This window comes from Harmonia axyridis, chromosome 4 (assembly GCF_914767665.1).
Source record: "Harmonia axyridis chromosome 4, icHarAxyr1.1, whole genome shotgun sequence".
In the NCBI taxonomy this organism is placed as follows: domain Eukaryota; kingdom Metazoa; phylum Arthropoda; class Insecta; order Coleoptera; family Coccinellidae; genus Harmonia; species Harmonia axyridis.
The window spans coordinates 185,731-209,729 of record NC_059504.1 but is presented as its reverse complement, the minus strand read 5'-3'; the positions used below and the strand labels follow the sequence as shown (position 1 = coordinate 209,729).

Sequence of the window (23,999 nt, the reverse complement as noted above, 5' to 3'; positions counted from 1 at the left end):
ATAATGATGTAGACAACAATTGTCGATAAAGATCGCAATAGAACCATAAAATCGATTCAAATGAGTAGAGAATTGATGACGAAGGTGTTTTTTTTTAATTCAATGTATTCTACACCTCTGTGATGAGTGATGACATTAATATGATTGATCTTTCCATATTTTTCAAGCTGACATTTCTCTTATTATGAACACTTTTTCATAATATTTTAGTTTGTTGTGTATTTTTACGATTTTTTACCAATAAAATGAATCGAGCATCATTAACATCCGAAAAAAGCATGAAACCAGGATCGAACCGCACTCTGGCGACTAAATTATCAACTGCAGTAATAAAAGAACCACCGCCCCCAAAGTTTCAAGAAATAAAAAAACATATATGCCCTTGCGACGAAACCAAATCTCATGACTTTTTGACTGTGTCCACGCAGTGTCTGTGTGAAGAAGTGGACGTAGAGAAAGAACTTGTAGTTTTTTTTTACAACGTCATCATGGACAACGGCCTAGTTCAGGATTACAGCTTCACACCTGATAACTATTACGGTGTGGCCTCTTATGGATCTTCAGCTAACGTAAGCAATATCAGCATGTTGAAAACTTCGAGAAGTAAGGAATCCCAGAAAGATATAAGAAAAGTTTCAAGCGAAGACAAGAAAAAAACTCTGGTTGGTGCTGGTGGGAGTCAAGTGATAGTGAAGAAGTTAAGGAAGTCGGGATCGAAGAATCTCAGCAAAGACGGCTTGCAGACTGCTGTTAGAAGGACTATTTGTGAGTTTATTCACTTTCGAGATTGGGTATCAAATTTGGTTTATCAGATCTGAGCAGTTTTGGAGGTAATCTATATCAGGATTTATATTTACCTTGTAGTGACTCTGTCTGCCCTAGAGGTGGCACACTCTATTACGGCCCCAGCTGGTTTATGGGGGTCACTGCGTTGCAGCAGAGTCACCTCTCCAGGATGATGTGAGAGGGTGTCTTAGGCAGAGATCGGGGGATTGCCTAACTGAAGAGTTCATAAGCGATCTCGGGACGAAACACTAGGATTCACGGCTTGGCTTGATATTCAAGCTACTTGACTCAAGCTCAAGCTACTTGGCTTGAGCTTTTCGTAGAGCTCAAGTCAAGTAGCTTGAGCTTTACGAAACGCGCATAATCCTTAGGGGCAGGACTCACCTATGTAAATTTAGATCGAAAAAAATCTCGCTTAAACCTACTCATTTGCATTTTAAGTACAAAGTTCCATTTTCCAAACTACCAGTTCACCAAAGAAAAGAGTTCTGGAGGAAAGAAGTGGGCACAGTTCCAGAAAAAATATCACCCACTTGATAAAGTTATGACCTTTTTTCAGGACGTTATAGTTGCGCTCAAAATCGCAAGCGACTTCTCGTCAATGTTTCTCTATTTCTTTTCTATGTTCAGTATATGAAAATTCAATTCGAATGCCAAAATGTCTGAAATACGAGATGAAAAAAGTACGATCACCTCAGATGCATCAATTGAGCAAGAGCACGATATTCTCTTCAAATATGCCGAGAATTTTCGTAGTGGCTATTTGGACAGCTACAAAATTTGCAAACAGAGAAATTTGAACCCCGAATATCGTTTGGCGAAATGTAATTGTGATATTTGTGTGGGACAATTCAAAAACTCTAAGGAGTGTCAATGCTTGTATTGCGATCTGGACAGAGAGCTTACATACTATTTCTTTCATAAGATAATGGAGGAAGTTTGCATTGAAAGTTATGAGGTAAATTTTGTATCATTTGTATTGGATCAAATTTATTGCACTCTCTATATTTTCCTTCTTCGTAAAAAATTCTGAACTCCATGCAAAAAGTTTGATTTTTTGAAAATTTCCTCTTTGTTTCATATAATTTTTAAATTTAGCCGATGGCTTCTGTAAACGAAGGAAAGTTAACTAATCGAAACTATGACGATGACGAAGAGGGAAGAGATGATTCCATCAATTATGAAGCTAGAGTCTCATTCATCGATACTGGAGGAATTGAAGCTAAGTAAATGTCTTCTTTTCTCGATCCTCGAATTTTGTGTTCAGTTCGATATCCCACATATTCAACAGTACTTCTGGAATTTGGTGTCAATAAATTTTAGATAATCGAAAATATGAGGAGTACAAATATTCACCTTCTTTAGCTATTTTATCTGAAAGGAAAATAAGATTTTTCTGAAAATTTTTTCTTTACCTATACCTCCTAGAATTTTTCTGTTTTTTTCACGTGACTTTCGAACTTGGGGTTAATAATCCATATTTAAAAATTTCAATGAACTTTGTTCAGGCTAGAAACGGCAGAATCAAGTTCTCAAAGTGAAGAAATCAAAGTTTATTACGCACAAAGAAGACGATCTACAACCAGGAGAAAGAGCAATATCAGCGAAAGTAAATTGACCGGTAAAAAAAATCGGTCATCTTTAGTAACCAGAAGAACGTCATCAGTAGGAGTAGAATCAGTCACTAACTCGAGGAAAACGTCGGAAAATAGCCAAAAAAAGAACCCCAAAGATCATTCGAACGTTGACCGACCATCATTAGAAAAAAAAAGAAGACGAAGTAGCTCAATATCGAATACAGCTGTATTATTAGGTTGGTAGATCTGCAACGATATTTATATACGGAGTGGCTCTTTTGAGATGGGATAGCCTACTCAATGGGACTACATTTTTGTCGAAGACTGTCTACTCTGATATGTGTTTATTTTCTTTCGTTTTTTTTTAATTAAATACTGATCTGATAAATCATGTTTAGATACCCAATCTTCAATTAATAGGGGTAGGTAGATATACGAAAAACAACTATCTGTTTTCAGCTGCCCATCTTCAACCAATAACTGAAGACAACCATATGGAAACTTCGCATGAGAAATTGATCTCGACGACCAACTTCGAATACGATTGGTTGGTGAAACGAGATGAAAAAATGGCCAAAATCACCTTCAAGAATGGAAACAGATACGAGGGTGAAGTTTGCGACAGGTTACCTCATGGCAAAGGGACTTTCTATTGGGCTGATGGCACAATTTACGAGGTAGGAAAAAATAAAAAAAAAACAAAATCTCCTTTATACATAAAAATGAACTTAAGTATGTTTGTCCTTTATTTACACACCATCTTTTCAATCGCTATGAATCTTTGAGGAGTCATTCAGTACACTCTTGCATAGGAAAATGCTTTTTTGAAAAAGTAGAACGCATTTTATCGAACTCAGTTTTTCGTAGTCTCTAAATTGAAGATGATGAGGACCCAGTAGGTTAAGAAATACAAAGGCTTGAATCTTTTTTCGATACAGGGTGATTTCGAGGAGGGATCACCAACCGGAAGGGGAAGAATGCAACTTCCGGACTTCACCGAATACACAGGGATGTTCTGCAAGGGTTTCTTCCACGGGAATGGCGTTTATAACATTCGAGCTACTAGTATGGTTTATAGCGGTCATTGGAAATATGGGAAAAAGCATGGTAAAAATAGTGTAACTTCCTCAAAGAACATAATGTACATACTGAATATGTTTTTGAAGGTTTTGGTTGGTTGCTTTACGATTCAGACGTATGGTATGAAGGCGAATTCCAAGACGATCTCAGAGATGGTAACGGATTCTTCCATTTCAAGGATAGGAGCTGCTACCAAGGACAATATTCGAAAAATAAGAGAGAAGGACGCGGTGCAATGCGCTGGTCAAATAATGATGTGAGTAAAAACTAAGAGCGATCTAGGTTTATCCTCATAAAGCAACCTGATGATGCCTCAATCATGCAACTAAATCGTTAACTTAAAACGCACTCATTCAAGATTTACATTGGACATTGGTCCGATGGGATTATAAATGGTCTTGGAGAATACGCCTGGAGAACAGAATACAACGATTTCTTCTCCTTCCCTGTACAGCATTACTACAAAGGCTCTTGGGTTAAAGGAAAAAGAACTGGCACTGGTAAGTTTTGCTTTTATGGTATCCAATCTAATTATATGCTCAGATTCAGTATAAGTTCTAATTAATTTTCGAGATCAAATTTGCCTCGTATAAAAAATCGATTTGTTTATATTTTCTTTGGTCTTTCAACCTAAAGGACTTAAACCTTTGGTATTTACTCTACCTTGTGAAAAGGTCATCAAAAGTAACACCCCATGGAACTAAACCTATCTGTGGACTCGCTAAAGAACATCACAGGAGATCAGTTCAGCAATGGATCTCAGATCCTCCTGGACGAATACGCCAGGACTTTAAATTAAATCGAATACTCACGAAGTGACAGCAAAATCACTAATAGGCGTTGTCAGATTTGCCAATCTCTAACTGTTAAGAAGAGTATAGAACTGAAGACCAAACTGGTCGCAGTTCTAACATATCCCAAGTGTACGGTGAATTCTACCGGACCCAAGTCACTTCCCTGTGGGACTCCATCAACATAAATAGTTGGTTTCTTCGCTGGGCTTCTTCATAATTGAAGAGAACCTTGATTATTTGGTAACTTGCTGATTGCAGGCATCATGTTCTTCGGCAACGAGAACGGGGCGAAGATGGCCGGATTCTTCCAGGACAATTTCAAGCACGGAGCCGCCGTGGTGATCTGCGGAAACGGAAAGAGCATCGAGAAGAACCCCCTCTTCTACAACGACAAACCTCTGCACATGCCCACCTCTAACGAGGACATAGCCAAGGAAAGCTCTTCGGTGACGTTCAACGAGCAGGCATTCCAGTCGATGATGAAGAACGGGATATCCGAAAAACAATGGCCGACAAGGAATCGCACCTCGCAGGTCAACGCGCTGCTGGATTACGCCAAACAGGAGAAGGGAGCTCTGTGTTGTCCAATAGGTATGTTTTAATTTTTTTAACTAGAGCACTGGACTCTTTCGGTTTTCAATGATTATTAGCAGTCTAGCTTCATTTTTGAGTTTTGAATGGAAATATTTCACAACGAGTGAAATTTGTTTCCTTTTTTCAATATTCAAGATAAATCTCAATTTACTTGAATTATTTTATACATAATATGGTATTGGAGGGCCGAAGAATTGAAAGGAATGAAGAGGCCAACACACTTGCCAGGAAAGGAGCACAAACTCCTTTCATTGTCCCAGACCTTTCTGTGGTATAGACATAATAATAACTGATAGAAATCATATCAATTGGTGCCCAACGTGGGGCACCAATTCAGAAACATTGAAACCGAGTCTAAATGTTTTTATATCGAGCGTATTTCAGAGTCGCCTTGAGGACGATCCGAAAACGAAAACATCGATCGAAAAATCATCCTTAACCCGATCGTTTTCCCAATTTCCAGAGATTCAGATCCATTCACCACCAGACGACATAGATTTGAACTTCTACATCGAGAGAGCTATGAGTATGTATGTTAACGCCTTCGACACGATACAATTCGATATAGAATCAACAGAAACAACGTGAGTATCAATATTTGGCCATAAAAACTGCCCTCGATTCGAAAAACAATAAGACTTATATTTCTTCCGAGTCATGCCTACTTGAAAACTTCATGCAACAGTTTTCTATTAAAACATTTTTTTTTCGTCCTACCAATCCCAAAAGAGGGAGTTTTTACCGTACTGTGTAAAGTGATGTGTTCCAGTTCCAGCGCGAACGCGTCGAAGCTGCAGCTGTCCAAGTGGAACCTGTTCACGCCGAACAGCAGCGCCGTTCCTTCTAAGATGGTCAAGTCCTACGGGCAAGAGAGCCCGGCGAGACAATCGCTGATACCGAACGTGCCAGTCTTCAACAAATCCGAGACCAGGTTCCAGTCGACCGTGAGAACGGAAGAGAAGTACTTGAGGAACGTGGTCATCCGGTATCTGCCGAAACTCATTGAGGTCTATTACCATTACGCTACGATTACGTCACGAGAAAAAGTAATTGAAATCTTCCATACATCTTGAGATTTTTAAAAGGGTTCGGTGATAATGAAGGGTTTTCCAATAAGAGGTTTCATTTTGATAGTAAAAAAAAACGAGTATATTTTAAGAGAAATCAATGGATTCATTGGACATTAACGATGGAAAACGATATCAGCCAAATGGCCACCAAGGCTGCAGCACCATATCCTATATGTTCTCGATAACTTCACGAATTCTATCTTTAAAATCTTGAATCGTTTGTAGACAATTGGCATAGACCTTATCTTTCTCGTTGCGCCAAAGAAAAAAGTCTAAAGGTGTTAAGTCATAAGATCTAGGTGGCCAATTGTGATTATCTATTCCAGAAATATTATTATTATTATTCATTGAATCGGAGTTTGGTTTTCGTCAACACCTCTTATTTGAAAACCCTTTCTTTTATTATCATTATTCAATAATTATATTCATAATTGCTTCTTTCAGTCATACTTCAAGCATTACATGATCAGAATGTTCTTATGGCAGTTCTACCTCGATATTGGAATCACTAAAATCGGAATACCTCTTGTGGAAATAGATAAACTATTGGACGAAAATCCGGCAAGTTTCGTCGAGTCCTGTCATCATCCTTTCGAACACATCTACTTCTTTCAGTTCATCCAGTCCCTAATGGGCGCCGCGTTGTTGGTCCACCACAAGAGCAGGGAGGAAATCCAGTCTGCCGAAGGGCTCACGCCGTATATTCTCCAGAAATTCTTACTGGACAGAGTTTTCGTTTACGCTGGATCTCATACAGGTGAAAACCTCGTTGATTTCTTTACGCTGCCCTGGTGATAGACCATTAAGTCCGAAACTTCGATCTTCAATCGACACTAATCTATTTCTTTCTTCAGGGAGATGTCTATTCGAGTACAAAGACATTTTGTCCATCAAAAATGTGTACGCATTGTACTTGAAACTGGGAGAGCCACACACGGCAAGAACGTTCTTGAACGCCACATGTACGAAAAAAGAAGAAGAACCACCCTGCTACAAGTCATGGTCTAAAAACAAATGCTTGCATGTATCGAAATCCCTAGGAAAAAATATCAATATAGTAGGACATAACTTCTTCTATATGCCAGGTACCTCAATGTTTAGTTTTATCTTCGAGCTGTTTGGTAATACCATTGTATAAAGGCTGCATAGTAGAATAGTCAGCGCCATCTGGGAAGGATTCCCTTAGCGCCATCTAGTTTCAAAATAATTATAGAAACCTGCGTTTGTCCTACTATGTAGTCTTTTCATAATAAAATCTCGCTAATTCGAGTCAATATTCAGAAAAGGAAGCGATTGGCGAGGCAGTTCAGGAGCCTATGGAAATACCAGAAAACGTTGATCCATTTTTTCAAGACCTAACTGCATTTCGGGAACTTGGGGCCGATGTAGTAGCGAAATGTCTTTGTACGATATGTCCTCCCATACTGAAGAATGGCATAATCTGTAATATGGATTATTGCCTGACTTTTTTGGAGTTCTACGAAGTTCTAATAGTTTGCGCCCTCATGCTTATTGTACGGACTGAGAAAAAGAAGGAGGTTTTCAGACTTTTGAAATCCAAAGAAACTAAAAGCGAAGAAATGGAAGAGACGCAAGATTTACACTTGAGAAAATCGTCTGGAAAACTCAAGAAAAAGAAGTGATTTTATGTATATTTAAGCAAGTAGATATATGGAATAATTGGTTTTGTATCATTTTTGAAATAAATTCTTCAAACCACTTCGTATTTAGGGAATTTATTTCAAATTTTACTAATTGATTGAGTGAATAAGTGGGCAAAAGCTCCTGAGTTCAAGTCAACCTTTTTCTCATTTGTTTTGTTTTCTTTAAATCATGCTTAAGGAGTATCACTCAATTCAAAAATCATATTGGCAGCCTCTTCGCTTTTACCCATTCATTGAAACTGACAGATTTCAACAAAAATATATATTTCATCATTCAATATTAATAAATAGCATAATACTCAACACTCATCTCGTCTTATTGAATATTATAGTAGACATCTGAAGACACATATTCATTGCTTCGTCCATTTGAGTTTCATTTAGATGATTGAAAATTTGCATAAGTGATTCTTGACAAGCCTCAATGTCCCTCTTAAGCATTTGATTCTCAAGTTCAGTTTCTTGTTGTTGTGTGTTATATTTTCTCAACCTCCTCAAAGTAATAAAACGGATAAATTCGAAGAAATCTTCATGATTCATCCCGACATCACACCTCAATATTGCCTCACACTGTGCTTGAAAATCGTTTTCTTTCGACAGGTGTGATATTTCCTTTTGTACATCTTGGAGGCCTATGCCGAGTGAATTTTCCATTCTTGATATACTAGTAACGTTGATCCAATTGTGATTGATAGATATGGTATCTTTTAAATTCCATACTTGATGATACCACCCTGAAGGAACAAAAATAGCATCGCCTGGTTGTTGTATTATGTAGCAATGTCTAATATCTTCAGGTAGATTATCAACACTAAGAGGAAGTTTTCCAGATTTATCCATCAACTTTTTTTCTTCGCCAGGATGAAGTAAAAGCCACTTTTTATAGCCGCAAATATTCACTGACCAACTGAAAGTGTTCATCACGTCTTTATGTAATGGAGTCCTGCAAACAAATAATTCATTTCAATCCATACCACAGAAGCCCAGCTGCCTATTCAATAATTGTGTCTGATCCAACTATTTGGAATGAAATTAATCAAATTGAACCTACCATGACCCGAGAGGTCCCATATAAACAAATCTATAATCATCCTTCCCCACAGCTACTAAATACTCATTCAACCAATCAGAAGAAAAATATAGTGGTACTTCATAAAAATCATCATTTTTATTCTCATTTTTCATATGCCAATCCTTCAGATACAATAACTCCATTCCAGATTTATCCTCCGCTTTGCTATATTTCTGCCAATAATTCAAATAATCTTCGAATTTCATTTCTGAAGTTGGGTGTGAATTGAAATACTTTTCTTTACAATTATAAACAGTGACTACTGACTCCGCATATTCACTTCTAAGATACTTAAAATTTGGTTTGTTATCGTTAGCCCATAGTTTCGTAGCTTTCCAATTTCGTCCCACTCCTTTTATAATACATGGTAGGTTTCTCTCAAGGTGATATTTATAAAAATATTCATATGAACAACCTTCTATTTCAGGTACTACCCCTTCAGAATCAGAGTCATCCATTTAACCCCTCTATCTGTCAGAATATCCTTGATAATTTAAATTTATTTTTGATACAGTTTCTTCTTTATATCATATATTAATTTTCGCTATTTACAGCATGAATCATTCAGAATGATAAAATTCTGATTAAGATTCAGTTATTGTCAAGCATACAAAATTAAAATATAAATAAAAACATATGATGTATGTCAAAACACAACCAATAAACTTTTTGAAATCTATGGAAATGTCAAGAATAAGATGAAATTGAACACAGAAATATTTTGATTGTTCTAATCAGCCAATAAATGTTTTGAGAAACCTACCATTAAACTGTTAATGATTTGTATTATTATATTATAATAATGAATGATGAAACTACACGTTACATTGTAATTTCATATCTGATATTTTATATGCATCTCTGAACGCACCTAATATTTGCGTCTTAGGAATCGGCCGATAATACAGTTTCCTGATCAGTCTGTATCAATAGAAAGCTTATCTGCCATTTGCAAAAAGGTGTTTCAAAAACTTGACTTTTGAAGTGGTTTTAGTGTTCGAAAACAATTGTTGTACAACAAATAATCATCAGCTCAAAAAACAAATGTTTAAATGGACGCTTCGTCCATTATTACTCAAGTATCTAGGGAAGATAAACAGTTGAACAATTATCCTCCCGAAAAAGGTAAATAACAAATGACAGCTTTTCCGTTTTTTTTATTGTTATCGTCTTCATCATTTATATTTTGTGGAATTTTAATCTGAATAAAATATAACTGGCTTTAATTTCAGCCTTTTTGTAATCAGAATTGCTAGCACTGAAAAGTCTACTTTTGAAATGGCGTTTCACTTAACAACAAACAAGCTGTTGATTACATATTTAGTCTAATTAGTTCACTAGCTAACCTTGAGTCAGACCCTGAAGGGAATTATTAATTGTTTAATTTAGTTCATCTAATCGAAATTTAAATACAGTAGTTCAGTTTTTGTTTATCCAATTTTCTTGAATTTTAGTTTAATTCCCTCAGATGTACCATTGTATAACCTACTTTTTAAGAAATGCCAATCTTACCATAATAATTTTCGTAGCCAACTCCCATTTAGAAACAAAATATTTTTTTTTAGGAGTTACATTTATAATTTTAATTCAATACCCCTATTTTCAGAAACACTGCCAAATGATGAAAATGACATATCAGAGGAAAAAATTCAGGAGCCGAAAAGTAGGAGGAAACTTAACTCAAGAGGTTTCCTCAGATCATTATTATGCTGTCTTGGGGGCAAAAGTAAAAAGGACACTTCAGAACAAGGTATTGACGGATCACAATATAGACAGTACATTTCTGGTAGTAGGAGTTCCTACTTGTTACCTTCCATACGACATCAAGACATGCATAAAAAGTGTATGGTGATAGATTTAGATGAAACTTTAGTTCATAGTAGTTTTAAGGTGAGTGTGCATGTATTTTAAGTACTGCTGATATGATCTTGGAGTGGTCTGACTGTATTGATAAATTATCTAATATTTATTTGAAAAAAAAAGGTTTACATAAACACTGATTGTGGTTTATTTTAGTCATAATCATGTGATTTTAACCAAATTTAATACATAGGGAAATTTTACAAGTAGCCTGTTTGAAAAAGGCCAATCTTAGATCAAGGAAAATTATTTTTATTGTCGTTAATATTTAGCTCTATTTCTTTTTAATACCATACCTTAATTCTGACAACTTAATTTTTACCTACTTACAAACTGATATCTCATATATAAAAAAATTGTTATTATTATTCTATTAGATTATTTCCTGATATTTTATGTGAAAAGTATAATACTTATTTCAGCCAATAAGTAATGCAGATTTTGTTGTGCCTGTTGAAATAGACGGAATCGTACATCAAGTGTACGTGCTGAAAAGGCCACATGTCGATGATTTCTTGAAAAGAATGGGAGAATTGTATGAATGTGTCCTATTTACTGCATCACTGGCCAAATATGCAGACCCAGTTGCTGATCTTCTCGATCAGTGGGGTGTATTTAGAGCAAGGTTATTCCGAGAGAGCTGTGTATTCTACAGAGGCAACTATGTGAAAGATTTGAACAAACTTGGTAGGGAGTTGCAGAAAATAATTATAGTGGACAACTCTCCAGCGTCGTATATATTCCATCCAGATAATGCGGTAAGTTGATTTATTTTTAATTTGGGGTTATTCATAGAATTATATCTGAATAAGTTGTCACTTTGACATTTAAGGTTCAAATCGGTGAACATAAATAATCACAGAATTATATTTTAACCGAATGTCAGTTTGACAATCTCCATGTTTTCTGAAAAACGTTATAATTTTCTTACTTAATTAAAATTCTTTTATTTTAAATTATCAAAAATGTAAAGAAAGTTTCTTAAATTTTAGTTTGGTGGTAGAAAATGTTTTCTTAAATTCACATTCTCCCCTAGGTGCCGGTAGCTTCATGGTTTGACGATATGAATGATTCTGAACTATTGGATTTGATACCTTTCTTTGAGAAACTCAGCAAAATGGACAATGTATACACAGTGTTGTGCAACTCGAACCATCCGTATAATAATGGAGGACCACAATCGAATGGCCCATCGACCAATACATCATTATCAACAAATTTTCCCAATAACCATGTGGTTACAAATACGTAGCAGAAAATAATGGCTGTGGGTAAAATCATGAGAATAATATTTTAGGATTTCCTGAAAATTTTTCTAAGGCGCTGGTAATGCAATGCATTACTTGTAAATATGTAATTTGTGTACCATATCTATACATATATATTTATATATATACATTATATAATCAGCTCTTTTTGTCCCAACCGGCTGATTTTTTTTATATTCTAGACAAAACCTAGAAATTACATCGAAACAACTTGAAATTTTTCTGAATCTAAGAAAAGAATTGAAATTTATGCATCAAAAAGTTTTTATTTAAATTCGCATTTGATGATGTAAGCCAAAAGATTTGTGCCTGCAATTACATATGCATTTTCCTGTTTTTGACGGTAGAGAAAATTCCAAATTTTTCTATTTATATAGGATTTTGATTTTTTGTATACTATCTGAAACTCGGCATTTATTCTTTCGTTTAAAAGGAAAATTTGAACTGTGAAAGAGCACTAGAAAAGAATAAGCAAGTTTTCAACACAATTCAAACATCATAACATACATTTTTATAAATTGTTAAAAATGTTCGGATTGGTGTAGATTATTTTTTTACATCGTACTTATTTTACCTAAATGTAACAATAAAACAAGGCAAATTTTCAATGACAATATTCGTGTATTGAATTTGGATGGATTCAGGGTAGAATTTAGATATTTGAAAGAATTTCTACATTTCTAGCCAAAAACTTTTAAATTACACTGTTCTTGTTCTACCTTGAATTATTTGACAATTTAACGTTTTCAGTTTGAAATTATTACTAGTTTTCACCAGAGAAAATTTCTTAGATTTTGATTTTTTAAAATTTGGACCATATTTAGGGCGATGACCAATTTTATGCTTCACTTTTTCAACCATTATCAGTTATTTTTAAATATTTCACAAGTAATATTTTCGTGGACAATGTCATATGTTTAGAAATTTCATAAAATTCTCTAACAACTTTTGAGAGTAATAAAAATAATTAGAATGCATATCAGTTAATCTATATTTAGATACTTTGTTCATTACTAACACAAAATGTTTAATCTTTTCGGTAAAATGATTCTTTAAAACTTAGCCTGATTGGTTTGAAAAATGAAATAATGAGGAGGTCCCTTTTAATTATGTGATTTGAAAATTGCATATCATTTGTCGCCAGAGCCTGCCCTATTTTTCGAATTCATCCCATTCATATCTTAAAGAATAATTATGGGTGGTAGAATGTAAAGAGGTTTTTTATTTCATGATATAATAATCCCTGAGGCAATCAGCATTAAAATAAAAATATATTATAAAAAAAAAATTTTATACTCATTCATGTTTGACCATTTCACTCATTTGTGATTAGAAGACTGTTTTTCCGATTTAATGAAGATTGCGTAGTTACAACAAGGTTTTCAAGATTTTGAATGCTGAACTGAGTATTTATTTATTTGTATATTAGAACTACTCAAAACAAAAAATCTAGTCTGAAAATCTTATTGAATGTTTGAGGAAATTTTGCAACTGAGCAAATGTTGTTATTCTGATATTTTTATATTAAAATTCTGTTTAATATATTTTTATTTATTACAAATTTCTGTTATGATGTGGGAGATTCGGTTGAAGTGGACTCTCGTTTATTTATTTATTTTTTAACAGTACATTTGGATTGAAAACCTTGTTTCCTGTGCTGTGTATGTTCTTCTGTATTTTGAATGCTTCATTATTTCGAAATCGAGGATCAAAAATACTTACTAAGTGTTTTATACCCTTCCTTCTACATAAACTCTAATGTGGTGGAATTTCGTTGTTGTTAATGACCTTTGCTCATACGCAAATCTTTTTTGCGTATTTCTTGATGTTAAAAAAAATTCTCATCGTGATTACTAATTTGCGAATTAATTATGTGAGATCAGCTAATGAAATATTCTCGACTTAACAATTTCACAAGTGATTTTCAAGTGGATTATGGATGCCACAGTGGCCTTAAGAACTCTTTTTTGACATTTTAGATTTAGACACTTTTTTATTAAGATTAGTCGAAATTTTACATTGTTTTTCGGAAACAATATTAATCGATTTTATTTTGAAAGTATGTAATTAATAAAATTAATTGACTAAGTACAGGCTGGTTATTTAATACGTTTTGAATGCTTGACATGGCTGAAACAATCAAACTTTTCGTCAGTAGGAAGGAAAGCTAATTTATGTGTCTTCATCGAGTTTATCAATATTATATAAGTAACATTTTAGGCGTTATGTTCATTATAACCAGAATCGAGTGCGTTATAACAATATTTTCGATAGGTTCGTTTATTTTTCACAGTTTGAAAATTTCGGGTTCGCTAGCCCGGTTAATCACCTGATATTCAGCCTACAACTGCGGTATGCTTCTTCAGAGGTTTTTAAGTGGTAGATTTCAACTTGACAACTGATATATATTTTTTCCATCTCGTCCACTTCTGGCTGGTTTGGTTGGAGTGTAATCTACGACCTAAAAACTTCTGAGCGAAACTTAAAGTGAAAAATCTTTTGAAACCTCGGCTAGAAAGCCTTCATCATTATATTTTCTTAACATTTTAGAGTTTTCTGATGAATTGTTACCATTATGATCACTCGATTCTGAGCCAAAGAAAATTCACCGAATGGGGGACATAAAAACGATGGTAGTTTTTCTCTTAGTAAAAAGCTGTACTAACACAATTAATTGATTTTATTTCCTCCGTTTGCAGTTAGTTGTTTAACTGTTTTTGTTAGTATCCTATTGATTTGAGAAGTACTTATTGCTTACGAAAAATATTAATATATAACAGCAGAGTGATATCGACATTGATCTGACCCAATTTTAAAAAGTCCAATTGTTCAACAAGTTGTATTTCCTGAAATTGAAAAGTCATAATTTACAAAATTTGTCTTGTGTAACACATCTGATGTAATATATAATTGAGTTCAATTGAAATTCGGTGTACATTATTCCGTTCTGCTTATTATGTACAGTGTGTACCTTAAGATTATTTTGTATATTGTTAACGTAAATTTATAGAACATAACATATTTGAGTCTTGTACCTCACATTAATCCCCTGTTTAACTTTGCATCTTATTTTATATGTTATGTATTTTTTTTTTTAGTGTAACGTTTTTCCAGTCTTTTTACGTTTTTATGAGAATTCATAAGGTTTAGGTTTCTCGTAATGTGGGGTAATGATAAATACATAACACAATGCAACCTCTTTGAACTAAGGCGCTCAATTTAATCAAAAAAAAATTCTATACTGTTTGAAATGTAGAGAGGCGTTTGTTCATATTGAAGACAAAACTCTGCATGAAATTGGTTGGTTTTTAAAAAGAAAGTTTGTCATTTGTTGTAATATTCTGTTAGTTTGACAATATCTGCTTCGATAGAAGAGGTTGTGTATTATTTATATTTATATATTGAATGGATAATATCAATTTTTCTTCATTTAACTTTTATTTTTGTTACAAAGAATTACAATGAATTTATTTATGTTGAATTATTAATATAGCTTAAATGTATGTTCGTCTATTGTCATGTGAATATATTCTTCAGCCTTGATTTGTAAATAAAAGCTATGCAATAATACTTTTTTTTATTATAATCTTTAGCTGTTTTTTCGTGTAATCACTCAAAAAAGGAATTAGCGACTATTTGGAAAAAAAAACTTATATTTTCTTAATTGACATCTCCAAACTTTTGAGAACAATATTCATTTAATTATTTCAATAAAAAATACATGGAAAATGCTCTAAAAGCGCAAATAATTCAAGGAAAATGCTCTAAAAGCGCAAATAATTCAAACCTATTACATGATGAGAATTCAATTTACGCAATGACGTCAATTTGAAGTAAATAAATGATTCATGCACAAGTAGAATGACCAATATGATTTCCAGATAAAAAAATGTTATACTCAATTTATAAATACAATTAAGCACAAGGCTTCATTAGAGCTACATTCTCGAAATACACAGGGTGTACCAAAAAAGTGTAAATGGTCATACATATGTTTTTCTTATGGAACACTCTGTTTTTTATCGAATTCTCAGATTATTGCATCGAATAAATGAACCCAAGTTTGTTTGAAATTTCATATGTTTAAATCTTACCGTTTTTGAGATATTTAGATTTTTCATAAATTGGAGGGTCTTTGGAAAAAACTCATAACCTCGAAATGAATGAATTCATTTGGATGAGATTTCGAAAGTGAATTTTAGAATAACGGAAGTAGGCACTGATTTTTGATAACCATTACTGGATGTTCAAAATGAGACGATTCTTTGATGACTCATTATTAACAATTAAGCCTATTCCAAATGGCGCGCCTTGTATTTTATTTTTCATTAGGTAGCATATTTTATTAACTGGACATTGATATCGACTAGGATGATACAATAAATGAGATAGATCTTATAGAGCTTGACTACCCCACATTTAATGATATCCCCGAATTAGCAAATGTTATTATTTGCGATTTATTTTTCATTTGAAATAAGTCCGATATTAAAATTCAATCAATCAAAGCTTTGCTCGCAAACTGATCATGAAATTGAAAATGAATATTATATTTCTGTCTTTGCCTCATTGGCTTTGGAGTGTTTTATTGCAATATCTGAACCACGGATTCGAATCCCACGCTAGATACATTTTTTTTATTTTAATATTTGATATGGTTTTTCATACTTTAAAAGATATAATAATAATTGAGAAAAAACACCAAGAAAACCCAGAAAAAAGAAATTACAATTATGAAGCAATCTGAATTAAGGTCTCATCTAGAACAATTATTCATCATCTGTTTTTCGAATATTTTTCTTTCAAAATTCTTCTCATTGAGCTCAAAAAGATCACCCCACATGAAATTAAATAAAAATTATGTACTGCCTATTGCTTTAAAAGAGAAACACTGAACGCTCGGCGCTGAAACATATTTTGTAATGAATGCGAAAATAAAACCACATATTGTAAGATTTGCAAACGTAAACATCAGTGAGTCAGAAAAAAAAATTCCGATAGATTTATTTCAAAGATCACACATTGGAAACAAAGAACCAATTAGAATTAGCATATCCTGATGTTAGGAAATCCATATAATAACGTTTTACGTCTACACCCGGTGGGCTCGCTTTGAAAATTCCTTCAAGATTGCCTATTTCCGCAACTTTGACCGATCAAAACCGACAAACATCCTTCTTTAAAAAATATGAACGAAAACAGCAAACCGTTTCATTTGATCGAGTTGGCCGGGGAATACCAACTGGATGAGCGAATTTTAATGATGGACTGTCTGAAAAGGCTCATACATTAAACAATATGAATAATACAGACCAGTTCATAATTACCCGGTAGCTACAGATTTTCATTAAGTAATTGTTTTATTATTACAGTTTTGTTTACCAGCTACCTATTAAAGACGTAACTGATGCGTCGCTTCGGTCCCTAATTGATAGTTACCCGATATTATCGACAAAAAAAAACCAGCAGGTATGGGATAAATCCCCGAATTTTCTTATTCCATTTGCTAATCGCTCTAAACGTAGCCCGAGATCCTTTTATATAGCCTGGATCTTTCGTTTTACAATCAGTTTTGTGCGAACATTTCACCAAGATGATTTTCATTTGTGTTTTCGCTCTACTCATTCACATTTCCTCTCAGGAATTGAACAAAGTGGAACCTGCAACGGCAAAGGGACAAAATAATTTGTCTAGTGTTAACTTCATCTATTTCTATGGTCCTCCACCAAATGCCGAGCAGATAAGAACTGTTAGAGAAGTTTTAAAAAATGAAGATGGAGAAATAAAAATTGCCAATCCTGTGGTTAGATATTTGGTGGCGCCTGAACGAAAGACAGAAAAACTGATGGAAGGTGAATCAAATCAGGTAAGGAGGAATTACACCCTAAATATAATTTAAGAATGATTGTTTATTAGTAATTTACGTAACAAGTCCGGAAAATAGGTTTTTTTTTGGACGAATAGACAAAATTCCAGGACGAGCGTAAGCGAGTCCTGGAAGTCTGTGAGTCCAAACGGGAGTGTTGCGTACAATATTTTTTCGGCAACCGCGTAGAATAACACTATCGCTGCTGCTTTCCATATTTTATTGCGATTGCGATCAAAAAACATGCAAATTGTTGACAACTAATTTCATATGAACTGTCAGCCGTTTTCTCGGTTACTATGGTAATGATCAACTGCATTTATTAAAAATATACCTACCAAGATTCTCATATTCACAATGACACTAACAACGTGATTCTTTTCCGTCCTAGTCCGGGAAGTACGTACTTTCCGGACTAGGCCGGGAAAAGCTACTTTCTCAGAGGAAAAGCGTCCGGGAAGTGAGCATTTCCCGGACGGTTACCGAAAAAAGCTTGTATGTGCACGTTCCCTGGACAAAAATCTAATGAGTTTTTTGTATGCAAATTTTTAAAAGTGTTTTTTTTTTATAGCACACTCCCCCACATAATCACATCATTGGTTTATTACGAAAGAGGAGGAGCGCATCACCTACCTTCAAAAAAGGTTATAAGAGTAGTGGAGGAGGTGGTGGAGGTGGTGGAGGTTGTTGCAATTCTTGTGGACAATGTGGAGGTGGATGCAGTGGAGGCGGATGTGGTGGAGGCGGTGGACACAGTGGATCATACAGTCAATCCACATCTTACTCCTCATCTTCCAGTGGCAGTTACAATTCATACGTAAGTTATCTAAATTACAAATATTTTTTGAAAGTAGTTAAAAAAAATCTTTGAATCAGTGAAAAAATATTCTTATCGATAAACCAATATTATTTCCAGGGAAAGAAGAAGTAATGACACCTAATGAAATCCCAACTTCAACATGAAGAAGTCATCAGCAAGCCAAATGCAAAAATCGAAAAAATTCATCAAAATTGAATGAGATTTTATTTATTTTATATTTTTAATGATTGCTTTTATATTTCCTTAAGTTTTAGATACTTGTATGTACTATCCAATTCGTAGACTTTATATTCAAAAATATAATATTGTATTATGCAGGTGAACTAAATGAAATGGAAAATAAAGAGCTTTTAATTATTATGTATTTTTTTAACATTTCGAGCGCTCAAAAATCAGTAAAGCTGCGATGAGAAGTCAGTCTCTTTAGAGCACTCATACCTGCGTCGATTGCGTCCTTGAAGAGCACTAAATAGATATAAGTGGACTTCAAGAGCGCAAATGTATGACAAGCGCTCAATAGCGATTACCTTTAAGTCATTTCTTTTCTCCTTTTTCACCTTAGACCAAATGGATTAAAGATCAATTGTGCAGACGATCTGTAGTCTATAGTATTATTCTGTAATCGAATGTCACGTATGACACTTCGACACTAATAACGGTAGTGACACTGACAGGATATTATTTACAAGTGAATCTTATGTTTTTTTTCCGTATATGAAAGTTTGATTTCTTCTTCGTTGTAGGATAACGTTTAGTATCGAGTTATTAAGAATAAAATTTAATGATTTTGTTTATTGAAAAATAGAAAAAATATGTTGGAAAACGATGCATTATTATCGAACGATAAAGAGAAAAACAATAAAAAATCCGATTACGGTGCTACAACCGATAACATATCTAATGGTTTCGTTGACCATGAAGACACTAGATCTGAATTGAGATTCGAAGAAGGTAGGCTTAATTGGATGACTGAAAAAAAAGCTCACTATAATGTTTTTCAGATATTGAGTCACAAATAGAAATTGAAAAAAGGAAAATTATTGAACAAGCCCTCGAAAACGACACCGATTTAGAAACATGGCGTAATTTGGCAATTGGAGAGTGTGGACTAGTTGGAGGTATTATTTCCCAGACAAAATACTCCTTTATAAAAGAATAACCGCAATTGTATATCAAGAGATACTAAACCGTTCAAAATATTTACGTTAACCATATCATTGTTCCAGATGATCTCCGAAGGAAGATATGGCCCCTTTTACTAGAAGTAGATCCAGATGAGTATAATGAAAAAATTCCGTCTCTTTTAGAGCTCTCTACTCACGATGAGTATAACCAAGTGATTCTCGATGTGAACAGATCATTAAGTAGATTTCCTCCAGGTAAGATACATAAATTATCTGGAATTCTAACTGTAATCAATTTTCTACAGGCATTCCATTGAAGCAGAGGCTAGCTCTACAAGATCAGTTAACAGTCCTAATTCTTAGAGTTATCATGAAATATCCCCATTTGAAATACTATCAGGTACATACCAAGTATACATTAGAAAAAGAATAATCATTTGGTTATCTCTGATTCAGTGTTTACTTTATATTTATTTATTGTCTTCCACTGTTTGGATTATCGATCTCTGGATATTTCAAGTAAATAAAAAAAATTTATATAGTGTTAAATATCAATTTGGGATGTGCTTATATCTTTTATTTCTTTATCATTGGATAATTGAATTATTTTAGGGATACCATGATGTAGCTATAACTTTTTTATTAGTGGTAGGAGAAGTAATTGCATTCAGAATCATGGAAAGGCTTAGTACAGACCATTTGAAGGAATGTATGGAAGATACAATGGAAAAAACATCATTTAGACTGAATTATATGTATCCCCTGATAGATAGAATAGATCCGAAACTGTACAATTTTTTGGAAATGTAAGTGAAAATTGCTGATGAAATTTAGAATTCCAATATTATTTTGTTGCAATTGTAGGTCTGGTGTTGGCACTATGTTCGCTCTACCGTGGTATCTCACATGGTTTGGGCATTCCCTCAACAGATATAAAGATGTTGTCAGGTTATACGACTTCTTCTTAGCGTCCCCACCTCTTATGCCAATTTATGTAGCTACGGCCCTAGTGGTCGAAAGGAGCGATGAAATATTCCAACAAGATTGCGAGCTCGCAAGTATTCACTGTTTATTGGCCCAAATACCTGACGACACGGATTTTGAGACGATTCTCCACAATGCTTTGCTGTACTACAAGAAACACAAGCCGGAATCTGTGGAGAAAGATGTCGTGAAACGAGTAAAGAGAGAGTATGTATTTTTTGGATTCGTTCACTTGCTCAGGAAACTTTACTATCATTTCTTGAAGGTCTTCTATCACAGTAAACTCTTTCCATGCTTTGCTGCCAAAAATACGCTTTCGAGAACTAAAAAACGCTTGTAGTTATTTTTTACCTATAAGTTTAGTGTTGTTTGATTATGTACATATTGATTTCTTATATTTTGCTTTTTTCTTATATGTTGTTCATTCTGCACTTTTTTTTTGCTTTATATATACTTTGAGTAAGCTGTATTGACTGTGTTTTATGAGAAATTTGAATTGCACCAATTGCTTCTTATTTAAATGTTGTAATTAATATACTCATATTATTATATTTATGCATGATAATTTTTTATGTGTTTGTGCACCGCTGACATTTGTTAATCTAAATTTTTTTATTAGTTCCTATGTTAGTTAATTGTTACTGTCTTGAATTGGTATATTGAATTGTTGATGGTGTAAGGTAGGTATTTTTTTTAGAAAATTACATCAGATAACTTCGATTGTTGAATAGATAATTTGATGATACTATCAGTAGAATAGTTGATTCCATATTTTTAACGAATATAATTTAGATGTAATCTCAAATTTAAAGACATTCTGAATCACAAAATTTTTTTGGAAATCAAACTCTGAATAGTCGTTCAAACTTCAATCAATAATTTTGAAAATTGAAGTAGATTTTATCAGTGCCATCTACCCAACGTTTTTTTCATGAAAATTCATTTGAAATGTTGATTGCATTTTGAAAAAACGAGGTAGCTGGAAAGGTTTGTTAATACCTGTGCTATTGTTTGGCATCAAAAAATCATATACTAAATTTTATATTTGAAAGATTCAGAGCCAAATTTTTTTTTGTGAATCGATATACCATAAGTTATTGTATCTTTAATAATGTAAAAAAAAACACAATAAAATTGAAACAGTTTCAGGAAATGTCTAAATCTATGCCAAAAACATCTTTCAGGGAATTTTTGGAAAATTTAATTCGATATAATAATAATAATGTTTATTTTACTATAAACATAAAAAAATTACAGAGGTATTTATTTCAAGAAATATTTACCTGTGCGTAATTAAATTTGGAATAGAATAAAATTTCAATAGATAAATTATTGAAAATTTTTTTGAATCTGCCCTAACTTTTAATAGAACCTCCGAATTTTTCAAGAGGTTGATGCAATTCAAATTTGTCCACTATAGACAAATAGTTTTTTTTTCAAATTAATGATTTCATATTGAAAAATGCTAAATGCGATGCTTTACTATTTTTTTTCTGCATAATTTCTCCTCCATTTTTATGAAATATCCATAAAGGTACCTCAGCCAAACAAATTCTAAAATATAAAAAAAACACTTATTTGGCAGATCTTAACGGATTTTTTAGTTAGAAATTTTCAAAATGAAACACTAAATCTACTACATATAGTAGATTTAGTTGAAGACGTATTCTCAAAGACTGAGGTGGATACAACTAGAAAACCACAATTTTTTTAATTAGAACAGTTTATTTCCTCGACATTTAGAGAGTAAAAATGTTAAAAATCAAATTTTTTATGAAAAGAATGAATATATAAAAAAAAAATTCAACGTTTTTTTTACTGCTCCTATTGTGTGTTCTTGTTAGCATTGTGATTATTTTAAGGCAAGATAGAAGAAAACAAGACGAGGCTCGTATGAGGAGGATGAGAAGGGGTAACAACAATAATATGTGGCTCCGAATCTCGAACAGCATGCCACCATGGTTGCTGTTCAACCACAGGAGCCGATATGGTATTCTATTTGCTACTGCCACAGTTCTGATTGGTCTTTATGCCTATTACCTGAAAACCATCAACCCCAATTTCAATTATCTACCAAAGTAAGTCTTAAGAAATATTCACAAAAAAAGAATATCCTAATTTCAAGGATTATTTCCACTGTTGATATTGCTAACCCAACAAGACTAAAAACCAGTTTTATGAAAAAATAATGAGGATTTGATCACTTTTCACTGAATGCATTTATTTGATAACAATTTTTTTCAGCATGTGGGACACATGACAAATAATTCCCTACTCAACAGTGAGGGATCTTATGAAACGAAGGTTTTACGCAGGTTTCTGATTTTTTTGTCAATTTGTATGGATATAAATTGTCGAAAGAATATTTCATGTATCTGTTGAATGTAAATATCAAATGTTATTGTATAGTGTATGAAATTTATGAATAATCTATTGTAAACATAAATGCTGCTTCAAAAATATGTATCTCTCAATTTATTTATCAAATAGTTTATATGAATTATTGTTTTTGTTGAAGTATTTGAACTACCTGTTTATTTGTCATAATTTCCAAAACATGACAAGAATTGTATGTACAATCAATACACTTTCGTGTCGATAATAAATTTGAATATCTCATGATGTTACGTAAATTTTGTGAAAATACCTTTAGCCTTTTCTTAACCAAACTTGGCAATAGTTTTGATATAAATCGAGTAAAGAAGCGTTGTTGGTTCATCATAACCATCAATAATAAAAAAAAATACAATAAATTCATATTTCAATTTATTCAAGTCTTTTTTCAATTTTTGATCAAGATTTAATAATTTCAATTCACAAATTTCTCATTAAAGACTAAATATATCACATCTTCATTCTAGAAATTTCCAAGTACAATTCACAAAGTTCAATTCAAGAAAACAATCCTGATAGCTATACATTTAATTAGGAAGTTATTTTAATGGAGAACTTTAATAAGTACTTCTCATGCTCACAACTTGGAACTGTCTGGTATTGAATGCATAATTTTAATTAATTTTTTTTTCATATATCCTTGAAAAATACCGCCATAATAAAAGTTTCAGGTACACTCAAATTTTTTAGTGACTATTCTATTAATTGAAATACACATTCAATATCATTGATTCAAAAAAATCAAAAGTTAATCTCAGTTAGAAGTAAATATCTTCACATTTTTTAATCACAACCAAGCTTCATCAAAAATGATTAAAAATAGTCACTCTAGGTTAAAAAATAAAATATTTCCTACTCAATTGTGAAACTAAAATATCACAAATATTCGTAGGCTACCTTTGGGCTCCGAAGACTATTCATTATTCGGATTACCGAGTTTAAATTCCTGATATTGTCATAGAAGACGACTGCTTATACTTATAATCTAATTTTAGAACAGTCTCTAAATTAGAACTTTATATGGCAAATTATTGGAAGAAAGAAAA

General features: G+C 33.1%; 5 protein-coding genes and 1 long non-coding RNA gene across 8 annotated transcripts; 5 read left to right on the top strand and 1 right to left on the bottom strand.

Moving 5' to 3' along the window:
* Positions 1 to 109: 109 nt before the first annotated feature.
* On the top strand, positions 110 to 10,358 carry LOC123679150. 3 transcript variants are annotated; one of them, XM_045616574.1, is made up of 14 exons: positions 638 to 765; positions 1,885 to 2,012; positions 2,295 to 2,599; positions 2,823 to 3,040; positions 3,302 to 3,470; positions 3,530 to 3,699; positions 3,802 to 3,943; positions 4,496 to 4,828; positions 5,295 to 5,415; positions 5,601 to 5,877; positions 6,346 to 6,658; positions 6,756 to 6,986; positions 7,183 to 7,564; positions 10,244 to 10,358. In XM_045616574.1, the coding sequence occupies exons 2-13, from the start codon at positions 1,888 to 1,890 to the stop codon at positions 7,542 to 7,544; spliced, it is 2,766 nt and encodes a 921-aa protein (XP_045472530.1). In that variant the 5' UTR covers positions 638 to 765; positions 1,885 to 1,887; the 3' UTR covers positions 7,545 to 7,564; positions 10,244 to 10,358. The 3 variants fall into 3 exon arrangements, with proteins under 3 accessions (XP_045472529.1, XP_045472530.1, XP_045472528.1); XM_045616572.1 differs by lacking the exon at positions 638 to 765 and adding an exon at positions 1,405 to 1,744; XM_045616573.1 differs by lacking the exons at positions 1,885 to 2,012; positions 2,295 to 2,599 and having other exon boundaries at positions 110 to 765.
* On the bottom strand, positions 7,813 to 9,328 carry LOC123679152 (2-oxoglutarate and iron-dependent oxygenase JMJD4 homolog). Its single transcript, XM_045616576.1, has 2 exons — positions 8,617 to 9,328; positions 7,813 to 8,508 (listed from the first exon to the last, which is right to left on the bottom strand). Exons 1-2 carry the CDS (start codon positions 9,093 to 9,095, stop codon positions 7,872 to 7,874), a joined length of 1,116 nt encoding a protein of 371 aa, XP_045472532.1. The 5' UTR covers positions 9,096 to 9,328; the 3' UTR covers positions 7,813 to 7,871.
* On the top strand, positions 9,690 to 11,264 carry LOC123677707 (phosphatase Herzog). Its single transcript, XM_045614389.1, has 3 exons — positions 9,690 to 9,762; positions 10,244 to 10,527; positions 10,920 to 11,264. The coding sequence occupies exons 1-3, from the start codon at positions 9,690 to 9,692 to the stop codon at positions 11,262 to 11,264; spliced, it is 702 nt and encodes a 233-aa protein (XP_045470345.1).
* Positions 11,265 to 11,275: 11 nt separating this feature from the next.
* On the top strand, positions 11,276 to 11,674 carry LOC123679153. Its single transcript, XR_006747359.1, has 2 exons — positions 11,276 to 11,464; positions 11,534 to 11,674. It is a non-coding gene; the product is annotated as an uncharacterized LOC123679153 (long non-coding RNA).
* Positions 11,675 to 17,254: 5,580 nt separating this feature from the next.
* Positions 17,255 to 18,809, top strand: LOC123677451 (keratin, type I cytoskeletal 9-like). The gene is made up of 3 exons (XM_045613967.1): positions 17,255 to 17,631; positions 18,203 to 18,448; positions 18,548 to 18,809. The coding sequence occupies exons 1-3, from the start codon at positions 17,359 to 17,361 to the stop codon at positions 18,560 to 18,562; spliced, it is 534 nt and encodes a 177-aa protein (XP_045469923.1). The 5' UTR covers positions 17,255 to 17,358; the 3' UTR covers positions 18,563 to 18,809.
* A 199-nt stretch (positions 18,810 to 19,008) lies between these two features.
* On the top strand, positions 19,009 to 23,181 carry LOC123677448 (TBC1 domain family member 20). Its single transcript, XM_045613961.1, has 9 exons — positions 19,009 to 19,139; positions 19,195 to 19,402; positions 19,453 to 19,569; positions 19,678 to 19,830; positions 19,881 to 19,975; positions 20,188 to 20,381; positions 20,440 to 20,766; positions 22,422 to 22,637; positions 22,804 to 23,181. Exons 2-9 carry the CDS (start codon positions 19,264 to 19,266, stop codon positions 22,817 to 22,819), a joined length of 1,257 nt encoding a protein of 418 aa, XP_045469917.1. The 5' UTR covers positions 19,009 to 19,139; positions 19,195 to 19,263; the 3' UTR covers positions 22,820 to 23,181.
* Positions 23,182 to 23,999: the final 818 nt, after the last annotated feature.